General features: G+C 39.0%; 1 protein-coding gene across 1 annotated transcript in view; it reads left to right on the top strand.

Annotated features, from left to right (window-relative positions):
* IGF2R (insulin like growth factor 2 receptor) overlaps positions 1 to 16,842 on the top strand; it is a 59,017-nt gene that overhangs the window by 36,248 nt on the left and 5,927 nt on the right. The window contains exons 27-43 of the mRNA XM_065834422.2: positions 1,426 to 1,632; positions 2,018 to 2,148; positions 2,864 to 2,961; positions 3,801 to 3,937; positions 4,524 to 4,714; positions 5,347 to 5,473; positions 5,843 to 5,965; positions 6,423 to 6,685; positions 8,275 to 8,487; positions 9,884 to 10,033; positions 11,266 to 11,427; positions 11,942 to 12,149; positions 12,548 to 12,694; positions 13,132 to 13,366; positions 14,349 to 14,485; positions 15,492 to 15,606; positions 16,526 to 16,672. Coding sequence (XP_065690494.2) covers positions 1,426 to 1,632; positions 2,018 to 2,148; positions 2,864 to 2,961; positions 3,801 to 3,937; positions 4,524 to 4,714; positions 5,347 to 5,473; positions 5,843 to 5,965; positions 6,423 to 6,685; positions 8,275 to 8,487; positions 9,884 to 10,033; positions 11,266 to 11,427; positions 11,942 to 12,149; positions 12,548 to 12,694; positions 13,132 to 13,366; positions 14,349 to 14,485; positions 15,492 to 15,606; positions 16,526 to 16,672 — 2,791 coding nt within the window. The remainder of the gene's footprint in view (positions 1 to 1,425; positions 1,633 to 2,017; positions 2,149 to 2,863; positions 2,962 to 3,800; positions 3,938 to 4,523; positions 4,715 to 5,346; positions 5,474 to 5,842; positions 5,966 to 6,422; positions 6,686 to 8,274; positions 8,488 to 9,883; positions 10,034 to 11,265; positions 11,428 to 11,941; positions 12,150 to 12,547; positions 12,695 to 13,131; positions 13,367 to 14,348; positions 14,486 to 15,491; positions 15,607 to 16,525; positions 16,673 to 16,842) is intronic.

Below are 16,842 nucleotides of genomic sequence, written 5' to 3'. Positions count from 1 at the left end.
AGTGAAGCTGTTTGTTTCTTGCCCTGTGAATCTTTCTGTAAAAGGTGTTGGCATGTGGAGGGATGTCTCTTCTGATCTTTAAGCCAACTAAGAATCATATCTAACATTAAAAGTACATCTTAGGTTGACAGGCAAATGTACTTCCCTGTCTAGGGAAAGAAGATAAAGTAATAGTTCCATCTCTGAATTATAGTACTATGCTGTTAAATCACAGGTAGACTTCCTAGTGTCATGTAAATCTTAAAAAAAAAATCAGGTTTCATGAGAATGCAGTTGATCCTCTGCCCGGCAAGTCATTCCTTGTTCCCCCACTGATGTCTGGAAGCTACACCATAATCTTGACCCTTGGTAGACAATGGTGAAGGAACCAGCAGGGACAGTATCAGGATTTTACAGTTCACTTCAGGGCATGCAGGAAGGAATCACAGGTTCTAATTCAAGTACTCAGTTTGCTCTTAGATGGGAAGTTGAATGTGCAGGTATCTTTTCTGCCCTTGCAGGCTTTGTTTTGCAACTTGTAGATAATGCCTTGCAAAACATCCAGACTTCCTGTAAAGGATCTGTTGCAACAGTCCTAGATGTTATTGAAACCACCAGTGATCTTGTGTGGCATAAGAGGAATGTTTACAAGCTGCTGCTCTGTAGCACACAGTTACTGTGCAGGTCACTGGTGACAAGAGTTGTGCTTTTGAAGAGAGAGAAAATTATGTCTTTAACTTGATACCAACTTGTTGGATGGTTGAGGGGAGCATAATAATAATGGGATACAATCTGATAGTTTTTTAAAAGCTTCAGAATATTGAGCAAAGGGTCAGTTTATAAGTGAGGACTCAATCAGCAGCTAAGTTACTGATGTATATCAGCTGATTAGACTCCTGAAACTAGAATTTTCCCAAACCTTTTCTGTATGCATCTTGGTAGACCCGTAAGGTGTAGCTAATGCTTTCTATGATCAATTGTTTCCTAACTTGGCAAACTTCATAGCGGTTAAAAGAAGACGCAAGATTGACCTTTAGGACAACTTTTGCTTTGGCCTTGTGACCTCACTGTTTTCTGGATAATTAAGCATGTGCTGGACTTAGTGTCTTGTTCTGTATTTAAACTTCAGCATGGCTGAGGGAAGAACCTGTGAGGCCACTTTGAAGTATATTTTAAACTACGGTGTGACTTCTGCATCTTGCTTTAATGACAGTTATAAAATAAATGTTCTGTTTGTAGCTTAGTTGCATAGTTCTAGATATTGGTGACTTCCCAAAACAAGCTTCTTAGCTGGACTAAAATGGTTCTTCAGTGTTACTACTCTGAAGTGCCAGGTACTCATTTTTGTGGCCTCTTGTGTTCCAGTAAGCCTTAAATGTCCTAAGTGTATTTGGCATGGCTCATAGATATTAAATTGTATTTTAAATTCCTTACTTTTCTTTAAAGGAGAGGATTGCAAGGTGAAAGATCCAAGGTACGGTCATGTTTATAACCTGAAGCCACTTTCCAATAAAGACATAAAAGTGAGTACAGATGAGTATGACTACTACTTCAGAGTTTGTGGAGAAATAACAGTACCTTGCAAAAAAGATGCTCACAGTGTGTCATCGTGTCAAGTTAAGAAGATGGACAATACTTTCAGAAAAGTAGCAGGTATAGCACTTGATTGAAAAGAAGTTACAGAATGGGAATATTAACCAGCATGGGATTGAAGCAACTGTGTGACACAAGCGGGGTTCTGGCCGATATAGTAGGGTGCTTTATCTCGTAAGATGTACCGCTTTTGCTTTGTGTGCAGATAAAATGTCATGTATGTAGTTACCTTGACACACAATTGGGCATGGGCTCGAGCCTGCTGTAGTGGAGTAGTACACATTCAGTAACTAGGCCACAAGTTTTAGAGGAAGGTTGAGATCTTTATCAATATTTCATTGTGCATGTTATTGCTGTCTTATGTATCCCTGTTGCCAGAAGTGTTACTGCAGTCGTGTGTATTTACTGGATTAGCTGTTTACTTTTCTTAACTCTTTGCTTCTAGGCTTGGTTACAGAAAAACTGACTTTCAAAAATGGTTTAATAATGATTAATTACACCAGTGGAGAAAAATGTCATAAAATATATGAACGATCAACTGCCATATTATTCTATTGTGACAAGACTACATCTGAGGTTAGTTTCAAAACATATACTTCCTGTATGTACTGTCTTCCAGGGTTACCACCTTCTTAACGTGTGGGAGGGTAAGATGAAGAACATGATCTAGCTTCCTTCAACGACTACCTAGTCATTTACGGGTTAGGCAGGAGGCTGAAATGTACTGTGAGGTAATAGAAATGAGGAATGTTTCTTATTTATGGAAGGTACCCTTGTCATGCCCTAGGAAAGTCAGGGCATGTTGTTCCCTTAAGGGGTGCCTGCTATTAGCAAAGCTCTTGCTGATGTTGGGAGGAGATGTTCTCTCAGAAATAACAGCCATTTCTTTCTGAGAAATAAAAGCTAGGAGGATGAATCTGGAGGAAAGTAGGCATTACATAGCTGGACCAAAATAAGCTGATTACTTGTTTTTAGTATTATGTCTCTCTCTATACTTGTGCTTCCCCTTGTTTTTAGAACAATGGTACCTAGAGTTAGTTTTGTTCTTCCCCTTGTTCATGAAGGAGGCAGAAACACCAGATGGCTGCTGCATTTTATACCAGAAGTGTACATGCAGATAAACTTGGTTTGGGAGAAGCCCTGCTTTTGTCGGGGCCGAGGCATAGTGTGGCTCCTAAGATAATATGTAAATACAAGGTCCTGGATCTTTTTGAAGCAAGAATGAGACAGTTTGCTAGCTTTGGTGTAGCTAAATGAGAAAGTAAATTCCTTTTGTATTTTCTTCTTTCAGCCTGTATTTCTGAAGGAAACTCCAGATTGCACCTACATGTTTGAGTGGCATACGCAGTATGCTTGCCCACCTGTTAAAACTACTGAGTGCTCCTACAAGTGAGTTCTTTCCACAAACTTGAAATGGAGCTGTGTGATGGCAGAAACAAATACAACCTTATTGCAACTCGCTGACATACTGCCACTTCAGCTATTGAGTTTTGACTGAGTCAGTAACCAACTGATGTGGCGTTCAATGCCAGTGCAATGTATTTTAAGTAACTTTTGCAATTTGTGCTTCAGTGAAATTAGTTTTAGGAAGAAAAATGCTTTGAGCTTCTTCTGGGGAATAAGCCTAGTATCAAAGTGAACTGTTTGGTATGCAGTTATTGATGGCTGAAATCTTGAGTATGTTTAGGTTGTTACTAGTGTCTAGTTATTATTTAACTATAGCTAATTTAAACAAGAATACGACTTCTGTCTATTTGCAACTTCCAAACAAAGCTCTAGGAAAAAGGTAATCTCCTTCTGTCACAACCAAATACTAGCTCATTAAGATTTGCTAAGTGGAGTCAAATGTGCCTAATAATTGTCCCAGAGTTTTAACATCTGGCATGATGATAGTTTTCTATGCTAAGGTAAAACAATCTGCTTTAACCATGCATTTGTGCTTGCCATACACTGAAAGCCTGCAGGCTTCAGTGAGAAGTCAGAGTTACTCTTGCCTTGGCCGAGGGCTGTGTGCATGTGGAGAGTTACTGGAGGGATTGATGGTGCAATGGTATCTCTCTGTACTGAATTAGAGGTTTGTACGGAGTGATGAGTCTGGTGCAGATTTCTTTTCCATCATGATACTCTGCTTAAAAGTTATTGCAGTAACTTAAGAATTGCAGCTTAGAATTACTTGATTTTTTTTTTTTGAAGTGCCTCTTAACTTGAATAATTTTTCTTTCTTACAGGGATGATGAAGGAAACTTCTATGACTTTTCATCTCTGACACGGCATAGAGAGAATTGGGAGGCAATCACTCTAACTGCTTCTGCACAGAAATACTATATTAATGTCTGCAAACCCTTAGTACCATATGGTGCTGCACGTAAGAGCAAAATAAAAATATAATCTTGCTGTAGCGTGAGGAGGCAAGTGTTAGGACAGTACTGCTGGCTGTTGTTCAGAGTGAAAAAATCACAAAGTAAGGTATTTGGAGACAGTGATGTAATTTCAGCACCAGAAGGAAAAGTAGATGGTCGGCCTGATTTCCATCTGCTTGGCAAATGAGATCAACTACCAGCTCTTATCTTCTTTTGATAATTTCAGCACTCTAGGTCTTCCATCCATATCCAAAGTCCACTATAGCTCTTAAGGATTAAAATACTGTTTTGGTGCAAGAGGTTAACTTCAGAATTTTCTCTATGGCATCTTCTGACTGACTCCACATTTTGTACAGTGGAACACCAGGGGACAGACTCCAACCTTTCATTCTGTAGTAGTCTCCTTCCCCAGTAGCTGTTATTACTTTTGGGGAGAAAACTAGCACCCCAATGAGTTGAGTATGGTTTGGACAGTGGATTGGAGATAATCAGCCATGACATACCTGAAAATAGAGGAGTGGAGTTTTATTTCAGGCAAGTAAGCCTTAATAACAATGGGAGTTATAATGCAGGTTTTGTTAATCTGTATAGGTTCCTGTCCTGCTGATGCTGCTGCCTCCCTCATGGAGGACGCAAAGTGTACAAGTCTTGGGGAAGTGGCTGATGGTCCCCGGTGGGAAAACGGCATTTCTACTCTGAAATACATTAATGGGGAGCAGTGTCCAGATAAAATTCGCAAGAAAACAACAATATTGCGCCTCAAGTGTGATGAAAGCAAAATTGTAAGTGGGCTTCTCCTGGTGGAGTTGAATGTTTTTGTGAGTTATTAATATCACTGTATGTTATTGGAGAATGATACACAGTTCTCATCCATTCCCTAATTGTCTGTATTTGGATGGGACCCAATCTTGTAAGCATTAGATGCAGTGCAGTTTTTGAGAGATCATGTTATATGGTTTGCCAGCACAGATTTTTATCATCAGTAATAGCTTCAAATTGTCTCTCTGTCTTGAAACACTTGCCAACCTGCAACACATTTGTATTCAAATAGTAAATAATGCTACTGGCTGTGTAGTTCTTAACTCCTGCACATCTGTGCACCTTACCGTTAAGTACTCTTCTCTTTGAGATACCTTACCCTCACCTGTTGGGTTTTCTGTTGCCCAACTAGACTGCCTTTAGCTCTCTTCTCATCAGTTTCATTGCTCCTAATAGTGATTTTGTACTGTCTTGTATATTTGAAATATCTGCAGTTAAATACTCTGAGTTAATTCACTGAACTATGATGGGCAATTAGGTCCTAGGACTGGCATTCACATTGAGCTCAGCCAGAGGCTCAGGGATAACGCTGTGGCATGCAATCTTTCAGTATCGCTCAGTAGAGATGTCATTCTCTCCACTGTTTCATGTTTAGGAATCGAAGCCAGAACTTATAACAGCCATTGAGGATTGTGACTATACCTTCTTATGGTTCACCGCAGCTGCGTGTCCTCTTAAAAGCAATGTGCAAAATGACTGCCGGGTAACCAATCCTGCAACAGGTAGGGAGGAGGCCTCAGGATTTTGTATGTGGAAGAGGCTGCTGGAAGTGTCACTACTGTGTTTGTGTTCTTGAGAGACTTAATTAGAAAAGGGAACTGTGATGTATCCTCTGGATAGTGACCAGTAAGCTTATTGGTGGATGGAAATGCAATGTCCTTTGGAACATAAATAGTCTATAGTTCTGAAATTAGTTTTACCTCCGATTATTGATATGAAATAATAACTGTTTGCCTTTCTAAGCTAGCAGTCAAGTGGAGACTGGTTGACCTACCTATTAAATTAAGTTACCAAAGCTTTTAATAGGAACAAATGCCTTACTTTTCAGTCTAATTTAAAAAGAAATAAATTATTTCCTCATCTGCCTTCAGGCCACCTCTTTGATTTGACATCGCTAAAGCGAGAATCTGGCTATACCATCAGTGGTTCACACAACAAAAAATTTGAGTTGAACATTTGTGCTGAAGCTAAAAGTTCATGTGCTAATGGAGCTGGTAAGTAACTCATCCCTTCTGATACTGTAATCACTGACTATGACAAAAACAAAGGAAATAGTTATGCTCCATTTTACAATGAAATGCAAGGGGCAGGTTTTACTAGTGTAGAAACAGTGAAGAGAACAGCTGTGTGACTGAATTGGCTAGGAAAATATTCTAAAACTGTTTCAGGAAATGAAGTGATGTATTCCTTTAAAACTTCATTCTTCATCTTAAATAGGCTCACTTCCAGTCCAGTCCTTTTAGGTCTAAATGGATGGGTATTCCTTTGGACATGGGCATGGGAGAGGAGTGCTTCTAATGCATTAATTGACTATTGTGAAAAGTAAGAGGTAGAAGAATGAAAGTCAGACTAAAATATTAAGGTTCCCACTGTTTATGTTGTAAGGTGCATTTTTGGAGGTAAGTTACATCAGACTTGATCTGTTTTGTTAATTTTTCATTCTTTCTTCAGCTGTCTGCATCACGGGTGGCCCAAAACCAATTAATGCTGGAAAACTGAGTAAAACTTTAACTTATGAAGATCAAGTGTTAAAGCTTGTCTATGAAGATGGAGATCCTTGCCCTGCAGACCCTGACCTGAAGCATAAAAGCCATTTTAGCTTTGTATGCAAGTCCAATGTTGGAGATGACAGCCGACCTGTTTTTCTGTCTTTCGATGAGCAGACATGCACTAGTTACTTCTCTTGGCATACTTCTTTGGCTTGTGAGGAAGAGGTAAGAATTTAATTCTGTGGAAAACACCTGTGGGACTAAATTTCCAGGGAAGTTAGGCATAATAGCAGCATATGTTTTAAATTCCTTGAGGGAAAGTACAGAACACGAGTACATACAGATTTTTTTACTGACACAGCAGGGATGAACAATACTTGGCAATCTTCTGGTCTGCATGGTGAACCAAGTTAAAACCTGTAGCACTTCAGAACCTCTCTGTGGAACCTACTTAGCTGCTTTTGTGTACAGCTCAAATGAAAGCCATAAGGCATCTTGTTGGGAATTGATAATTAAGATCCTCCAATGGAACAGACCAACAGAGGTTAGGTTGAATTGGGGATGGATAGCATCTCTGTGCATGGGGACAGTCTTTGCTGCCAAGCAAGTAAGTAGTAGCCAGGCAAGTTGTACATCATGATCTGCCTCTGCTGTTTAACATGTGCAGTAATAACTTAATTTGGTTAACTATAAATGAACTGGTGTTCCAGACAATACTTTGAGCTAGTCTCACTTTAGTTAATTTTAACTAGTTAAATTGTTACCAGCAGTGGGTCCACAGAGTAAAAGCCAGCAATGTTAACAGAAGGCTAAACGAACTATAGCATCAGTTCGGATCTCTTCTTAACACCTGAGCATTACGTTTTGTGAATCTGCCTAATCGTTCTCTTTGCTGCCTCGATTACTTCTAGTGTGACCATTATTCTCTGTGACAAGTTATTTTTCCTCCTCATCACTGTCCTAATACTACCGTAACTCTTGCTTCCATTTAGGAAAAACACTTCCCAGTTTTCCCTGACAGGAACTGACACATGTCTCCTTTTTGTATGAGTTCTGCTGTGCATTGCTCTAGTTTCCTCTTCAGTAGTGTGTACCATGCTGCAATACAAATCAAAAATACCTAAAACCACTGTGTTTTCCAGCCCGTTAACTCTATTCAGTCATCATTTGTGCATTTTTGATAGCTTTACACAGTGTATCCACAATTGGCCTAACTAGTTCAGTGTGTTGACCGGTAGGTAGCATTGGTAATTATTTGTCCTGAAATTAAATGGTAATTTAGTATTTGCACCGTGTCTAATATCTAAAAAAGAATAGACCACCCAAATTCCAGATAGGTTGTCTGTAAGCTTATGTCCTTTAAGAACATATGAAATAGGTTCTGAAGAAATGCAGTGCTCAATCCATCAACTTGCTATACAATAACTTTACATTGTTATGACCAGGCCTGTTTACCTAGAGGGGGTCCAATGATGTGGGGGAGATATGGAGAGGAAGAAACTGTAGGATTTACTGATCTTATGAAGACAGTGACTATGTGTGCTGGAGTCTGCATACCAGAGCTTTATACTTCTGTGGTGTTCTGATATGGACTCGATTCCAGAAGAGCATTTAAATGATTGAGGTTTTTCACATGCAGCTTGTAGGTGATTAGTGTCTATAGACAAACAGAAAATTGTAACAAATTTTGCTTTACTTAAATTTCAAGTGTTTCAATGCAGCCCCACTTTTGGCCCTATGATGTCCAGGATGATTGTGAATAAATTAGAGCAAGTAATAAAAGAATAAGAGCAGTAAAAAGTACTTTCTTGTAGGTGAAGTGCTCAGTAATGAATGGCAGTTCCCTCATTGACTTGTCACCTCTGATCCATCGCACTGGGTATTATGAGGCATTTGTGGATGAAGATATAACAGAAGTTTCTCCAGACTTCTTCATCAACATTTGTGAGCCTCTCAATCCTATCAAAGGTGTCAGTTGCCCACCTGGAGCAGCTGTTTGCATGGTTCCTGTTAACGAGTCACCAATAGTAAGTACTATGCCTGGAATCACTGAAATGTTCATTTCTCTGCTAGTTTAAAATAGTATCCCTGCTTAGAGACCTGATTTGAACCAAAGGCTTGACAATGGGTTAAAGAAATGGAACACAAAATTTATCCTGCAAAATTCCTTTTCATTGCTTTTTCCTGTGAAGAAGTATTTTCCTATCCTGAACCCCAGTGAATTCTTTGGGTGTCAGAAGATTCCATACCATGACAAATATGAAAAATTACCACAGCAAATTTTTTTCCTGTACTGCTGTGTGCCAATTATGGAGCTTGGGAAGCAGAATGCCTCTTAAATTGCCCTTCTGTTTCACAGAAATGGTGTGCTTGATCCCATGATAGCCTGTTGCAATGTAACTTTATATAACAATATATGACGGCACCATTCAGCTTGGTGTTATTGGCAAACTTGCTGAGGCTGCATTCAATCCCACTGTCCATGTCTCCATCAAAGATGTAAAACAGTGTCAGTCCCAGTACCAACCCAGAGGAGTACCATATCTCACTGGTCTCCACTTGGATATTGAACTGTTGACCACAACTCTTTGAGTGCAACCATTCAGCCAATTCCTTATTTACCAAGTGGTCCATCCATCAAGTCTGTGTCTCTCTAGTTTAGAGAAAAGGATGTTGTGTGGGACAATATCAAATGCTTTGTACAAATCCAGGTAGATGATGTCGGTTGCACTTCCCTTACCCACCAATATTGTAACTCTGTTATAGAAGATAAACAAATTTTTTCAGGTAGAATTTGCTCTTAGTGAACCCATGTTGGCTGTTACCTATCGCCTTTTCAATGTGACTTAGCACAGTTTCCTGGAGGATCTGCTCCATGATCTTGCAGGCACAGACATGAAGCTGACTACTCTGTAGTTCCCCAGGTCTTCCTTTTTTTCCTTTTTAAAAATGGGGAGTTATGTTTCCATTTTTTCCAGTCAGTGGGAAATTCACCGGACTGCCACAATTTCTCACATGTGATGGATAGTGGCTTAGCAACTTCCTCTGCCAGTTCCCTCAGGACCTGCAGATGCATCTCATCAGGTCCCATGGGTTTGTGCACCTCAGGTTCTTTAAATGGTCTTCAACCTGATCTTCCCCTATAGTGGGCAGTTCTTCATTCTCCTGTTTTGCCACAATGATTTAAAGAAGAATCTACCTGTAAGAATCAGAACCTCCCTGGCTTTTTGTTTGAGCTGCCCAATTTGTGTTTTGTTAGGATTGAAAAGTAACTGTTCTTTCAATATAGACTGTAGTTTTGAAAAGTGCAATCATTATGCTTCTGTGTAAAACACATCAGTTTGGATTGATCTGAATCTCTGGGCTGATCTGAACTCTAGATGTGTCCCATATGTGTCTTAATACATGTCTTTGCTTGTGTAGGATATTGGTCGTGTTACTGAACCTCCCAAGTTAAATGAGGCAATAAATGAAGTTTACATCACTTACAACAGCAGTACTCCTTGTCAGATAAACAAGAATTTGAACTATACTTCTCTTATTGTATTTCACTGCAGCCAAGGAACCAGTCTGGTAAGACATCTATTAAACTTCTGTTGATATTGGAGTGCAAGGGGAAGTGGGTAGTAACCAGTGTTAACTTTTCTAAAACTAAATCAAGGACTTGTTTCTAGCATGTAAGGATGGACTTATTTCAACAAGGAATATACATAATATTTGTTTTCTAAACTACCTAAATACTTTATACTTAAATACTTAGTATTTATATTTTTATCTGGTCAAAATTTCATAGAGTTCATGAACTTCAGGCTTGAGAGTAACAGCTTCTGATGGTTTCAAGGATCAAATTCCACTGAAGTAGCGTAGCGATAATGTTTTGCTGGCATTAAACTTAATGCTATATTGCACCTTGCTTAGGTCCAAAAGCTTGTGCTTGTACCACAAACTGGCACAAGAACCAGTATAACTGTAAACCCGTTACTGTGAAATGTTTCTGCTGTGTTGTAACTCTTTCCATAATCTTACACAGCTTTAAAAATTTGCATTTAGTACTTATGTTTTTATTCTGTGGTGACACCTGAACACTAAATGGAGGTTGCATGGTGGTGAGAATCTAACACTTTTTTGGATGCTTTAACAACCTGTAGAGAAGCACTTGGGTATAATGTTTCATAAACTAGAGTAGGGGTGTCAAACTCGTTTTTGCCAGGGCCCGTATCAGCCTCACTTGACTACTCCTGCGTTTATACAGTCGTAAAATTACATTGGGACCTTTCAAGGCAACAGCGAGTAGAGGTTGTTGCAGATACTTGGTGGAACCAGTTTCCGTCATCATGGGGTGTGAGCTGAAACCCTAGGCAGCTCTGAATGTTACACAGGCCATACTTAAATTTTTATTTAATATTTTAACAGAGGACACAGTGTTGTTTCTAAACCTTAACTCTATGAACTTTGTTAATGTTGTCTATTATGGAGAAACACAGTTCCCTCACGCTTTTGTTCCTGCTTGCAACTAAGCTGAACGTCAAAATCTTGACCCTAATTAATAAGAAAGTTTGCATACTTCAATTACTGCTTTGATTGTTCTCTGGAGATGGGTAGAATGTACTTCACTTTTGCTTTTTTGATACTACTTGCAGTATGAAGGTGTGGTGTTTGTCCTACAGTCAATCTGGCCTCAGTAGTAACTGAGGTTATCTGTTGGAGGTGGTGGTGGGAGGCGTTGGTGTGGTGAAAATACAGAAAGAACAACAAACTCTCCAAAAACTGAACCTAATGCATCTTGCTATGTTCTTTGGTAACAGGGCAAGCCAAAGATGATACAGAAACTTGACTGCAGTTTTGTGTTTGAGTGGGAAACTCCAGTTGTATGTCCTGATAGAGTGAAAACTTTAGGCTGCTCTGTGACTGATGAACAGCTACACTATACTTTTAACCTGACCAGCCTTTCTGGAAGATCATTTGAGGTAATGCCTTCTGGTGGTGTGATTTTTTTTTTTTTTTAATTTTTTTTTTAAATTACCTAACGCAGTGAACATTTGAAAACTGAAGCAGGGGTTTCTTTTGAGCATCCTGGGGTGTGAGTGTAAAGTGAAGCATGTGCTGCAGCTGTGATCAGTGTTGATATGTTTGGCCTCTGACAAAGGGAATATTAGAGGGAATAACATTAAGTTTTTCATGTTTGAGGGAAATTAATGGATATACTGATGGGGAAAGGAAGAAGTCTTCACCTGTGACAGAATCGTGAACATGAAATCAAGTCTAGTGAACAGACTATATCCTTGGTCCTGTGGGTGTACACTGTCTGCAGTTTTGCCATATTAAGGCCAGATTTGCAAAATTATCTTATTTTCTTCATTATGCAAGTACTGCATGAGACTTGGTTTATAAGGCACTCTGTTGTTCTTTGTAAGTATTGACTGTAGGCTTTAAGGCAACCTTGTTTGTGATCCTTCTCAGTATTTTCTGGATCCTTCACAGGTATTTTCTGGAGCCAACAGTTACCATGTTGGTGTGTGCAGTAAAGCAGCGGACTTGCCCCAGGGAAAATGCAAAGATGGAGCAGTATGTCTGACATCTGAAAGTGGTGCATCATCTTTTGGAAATATAAAGGAAATGAAAATGGACTATAGCCACCAGGATGAAACTGTCATCTTGCAGTATACAGGAGGTGATTGGTGCCCTCCAGGTGAGGTTGAAGCAGACCCATTCTTTATGCAAAAACTTGTCAGTTTTTTTCTGACTTTTTAAATACAAGGTTTTGTTGTGATAGCAGGGAAGCAACATGGCTTTTGCATACATTAATAGAAATGTGGTTTTGTTAAATCACATGCGCCATATTAATGTGCAACATCAACGTGTATCTTCTGGAAAGAGTGCAGTTTTTCTGTAGGGATGATCATAGCTAATTGTACACTACATCCTAGTTTTCTAACTGGATTTAAACTCGCTATTTCAGTGTTTCTGTTGTCTGCCTCTGCTTACAACTCTTCTTTAGTATTGAAGTGTAGGCTTTGGATATCGTCCTGCATATGGATATACCTGCTATTCTACTGCATGTTAAGAGGATATACCTTTCCTTCCCAGTGACTGAAAAGGGAGAGCTTTGTGTGTTCCCCTTCACATACAAAGGGAAGAGCTATGAGGAGTGTATTACAGAAGAAAAGAACAGGCCATGGTGTGCTACAACTGAAAACTACCAGGGAGATGGCAAGTGGGGATTTTGTAGTAACGGTAAGAACTTCCTGTACTCTGTGTGCAGGGTCTGAGCCAATGCAGGGAGTTGGCCATTATCAGGCTGGGCACAAGACCTCTGATGTAATACAGTGGAAGTAAAGGGGTAGGAGTGGGCAAGATAAGGGCTCTATGGGTCAAATCTTGACCTTACTTGAGTGAGTAGAATATTTTTGAAATAAAAAGTTCATGTCTTTAGATCATGACTGTTTGGGTTGTAAGTGATGACTCTGCTTTGATGGAAATCATTTGTTTTGGAAGGAACACCACTTTCTGAGAAGCATGACAGCTAACCCAGGGAATAAAAATGCTAGGGAAAGCATTTGTGCCTCTTTGCTTTCTGAAACAGTACCAGATCAGAACTTTTGCTGATACCACAGAATTGCTACACTAAAATCCATACCTGGAATTTTTAATGCCCACCTTCCCCCTTACAGCAACTGCAAGGAGGGAATCTACCATTATCTTCACATGTGATGAGAATGCTGGTGTTGGGAGACCTTACCTTCTGAGTGAGACACTTGGCTGTGCTGTGACATTTGAATGGAAGACTCAGGCTGTTTGCCCTCCCAAGAAGATGGAGTGCAAGTTTGTCCAAAAACACAGAACTTATGACTTGAGAATGCTTTCTTCCCTGACGGGGTCATGGATCTTCTTCCACAATGGGAACTCGTGAGTAATGAGCAACTCCCAGGGTGCAGCTTGCTAATCAGTGCAGTTGAAGTTGTCATGTGGTATAGTACTTCTGTTTTGTCCCTGTTCAGAGTCTGGTTAAATTGCTGGCAGTGTCTTAAAACTGTCGATGCTTAACACTGCATATAGACAAAAAAAACGAACCATTTTATCTAAGGAGGATGAATAGTTACCATCTTGTCTGTTGGTAACCCTTTTTAAAGGATGAATAAGACTAAACTAAAAGCTTTTTAAAGGCTTTTTTAAAAAAACTGCTAACTTAACAAAGTATAATAATTTGTAGTTTAAATGCAGTTTTTTAGATTCTTAATCACGTTGAACAAATATCTTAATGACTTAGTTTCTGTCTTTTGACTAAAGCGTGTAACTTTTTGACTAAAGTTTTAAGTAGGTCTTTTTCCCTCCATTCCTCCAAGCATCAACTTAAAGGAAAATATGAATGGCAGGAAGTAATCAAACACTCCAGCCTCCTTCCTCCAGTTAGCAAATAGAAATGAACTCGCAAGGATGAGAGCAACCAATTATAAACTTATGGTGAACAGTAGGGTAACAAAACTGTTTCATTCACTGCTTCACTGCTAGTTCCTCTGTTTTATTAAAACTTAACTGGTATAGCTCTAAAGAGGCACTGAATTTGGGATAATACTGTAACTTTTATAGCTGAAAAAACTCTTGGGTGTTTCTTGACTCAGTTCCAATTTCTAGTTTTGACCTAGGTCAAAATTAACTAGTGAACTGATCTGGTAAATGATCAATTTTGCTTTGCACAGAGTCATTTACTTGAAAATGATAGAACTAATCTGCTAAACCTTAGTACATGCTTTATTCTGTCAGCTAATTAAAGTATTTAGTTTATTTCAATCTAGCTAGCTTTCCTTGATGATTCTAAAACTTATATCTCACTTTTTCAGTTTAACGTAAATTAATTTGAAAGAACTTTTGTTTACCGTGTTCTCTATAGGTACTATGTGAATCTCTGTCAGAGGGTACATGAGGGACCCACAGGCTGCCCTGAAAGAGCCAGTATTTGCAGGAAGAGCAACAACGGAGATGTTCAAGTTCTTGGACTTGTTCATACGCAGAAGCTGAATGTGACAGGTAGTGTTACATTTGTTCCTGTAGAGAGCTAGAGATGGTTAAATCTTACAACCTAGCTATAGTGTTTCTTAAATTACGGTGAAGCCTTTATTTTGGAATATCTTTACCAATGTATCTTCTGTTTAAAAACAAAAGCAGTGAACGCTACTACTCAAACTTAAAAGAAAACATTGAAGCAAATAAACAGTCTTGACACTGAAACTGTAAAAGATGAGTTCTCTTTCAATAAACACTTTTTTTACAGTGATGGTGGCTGTGCGCTGGCAAAGGTTGCCCAAAGAGGTTGTGAAGTCTGCAGCCTTGTAGATCCTCAGAAGCTGTCTGGATGTGGTCCTGGGCACCCAGCTCAAGGGCTGTGGACCAGATGGTGTCCAGGGGTCCCTTCCAACCTCAACCAGTTTGTGATTCTATAGTTGTAGGAGGAAGAATTATTTTTGTTCATCCTGTATTGAAAGACTAGTTGTATATCCACTATTTTTTTCCATTAAGGCAGGATATGAAAGATGACTAATTGGCTTCACTCTTAAAAGTATTAAAAAAAATCTCAACCTTACTCAAGTGTTCAGTTTCAAGAATATTTTTAAAATTGCTGCTGTGTTTGTGAAATTGAGGGAAACTTTCCATCCAGCTACAAAAACAATAGGATGTATTGCATGTGTTTATTGCCCGAGTTCATTTATAAATGGATATCTTCATTTACTCTTACGTTGAAAAAATGGTGTATTAAATGTAAACATTTGTTATGACTGTACTGGTGACCTGAACACATAGTATGATGTAAATACAGAGATGTTTGAGGAGTGTTTTTTTTAAATGATCATCAGTGTGAAGGCCTCAAGTTACTGAAGTGCTGTAATTGATATATGGTCTGTGCTGGGAGGAAAAAAAAAATCCCAGAAGCTAATCTGAAGTAATGAAGCCTGGAAAAATGAGCAAAGGGAATTTCTGACAGCTGCTTACGAAAGCCTTGAGTGTCACTGTTGTTTTTTTTTGTTTTTTCTTCTAGGTGATACAGTGTATATTAGTTACTCCAGTGGGCAGGAATGTAGGAAAAACAAGAAAGTAACAACAATTATAGAACTGAAGTGTGCAAAAACAGTTGGCATGCCCATGCTGCAGAGGTGGGTAACAAATTAACATACCACTGTTCTTCATGGTTTATTCTTTTGTCCCTCTCTAGTAAACTCTGTCTTGAGACAGTGACTGTCTGTTCTGTTGGATAGTCCCTAAAAAAATCCTTGGTCTGTACTTGTAAGATGTGGATCTTCTGGAGTTTCTGCACCTGTTTGGTTCCATAAACGATTGCATTCTGCATTTATTTTAAAATTTCTGGGCAAAAACTTAAGCGTTCTACTTCCAAATTAGACAGTGCTGGGATGCTCTTGTTTTCAATATCAGTTGTAGTACGACCACCCTTAACTTTGTTCAAAATCTGTTTAGTAGAGAACACTTACTGCATATATGTGATGGAGCTAATAAAATGTGGTTTATTGTTGCCTCATACGGATTACTTAATTAGAAACTGTCCAAAGTGAGGCATATATGTATGATAACAAATACAAAGAAAGCTTGATGGCTTTTTGCTTAGTTGTGTTTTGGTTAACTGTATATTGTTTGTAGAATTGGGAAACTCAGCAATATGCTTTGTGTGAGTGAAAGAAATAGGCAGCAAAATCTGACTAGCTTATACTCCTTGTCCTAGTTAAATAATGTGCAGCACATTAAAGCTACCAAGAAAAGCCTGATGTATTTGTTAGCTAAAACACTTTGATAAAACCCTCTGATACACTGTGTGACTTCTGGAACTTCTGAAGGAGGAAGTTCAGGTGCAGCCAGGTCTTTCTTGATCTTGGAACTACAGAGAAGTGCAACAACTCAAGTGGGGTTTTTTGAGTGCTACTTGACTATTTTAGCTTCTTGGCACAATGCTTAGACAGGACATTCCCATGCATGGATTAGCAGCTGTGTGTTTTCCCTTTCCCAAGATACGAAGTATTTGTTACTGTTTCCTGGAATCATGAGGTGTCTTTTATTTGGTAGGACTGATGAAGAAAACTGTGCTTACTACATCACTTGGGACACACGTGCAGCTTGTGCTGTGAAGCAGCAGGAGGTAGAGGTGGTGAATGGAACAGTTATTAATCCTGCAACTGGCAAAAACTTCTCTTTAGGGGATGTTTATTACAAGTAAGTAAAAAAAAAAAAAAAAAAAACCTTCTCAAAAACCCAAAACAACAAAACCCCAACAGCAACCAAAAACCATACCACCTTAATCCTGTAGAACTGTACTGCAAGAAAAAAGAGCTTGGTGTGAATACTCTTTGTTGTCAAGTAGAAATAGCACTGAATTCACTGTG

Source organism: Patagioenas fasciata, chromosome 3 (assembly GCF_037038585.1).
Source record: "Patagioenas fasciata isolate bPatFas1 chromosome 3, bPatFas1.hap1, whole genome shotgun sequence".
In the NCBI taxonomy this organism is placed as follows: domain Eukaryota; kingdom Metazoa; phylum Chordata; class Aves; order Columbiformes; family Columbidae; genus Patagioenas; species Patagioenas fasciata.
This window is presented reverse-complemented; position numbering and strand designations above follow the sequence as displayed.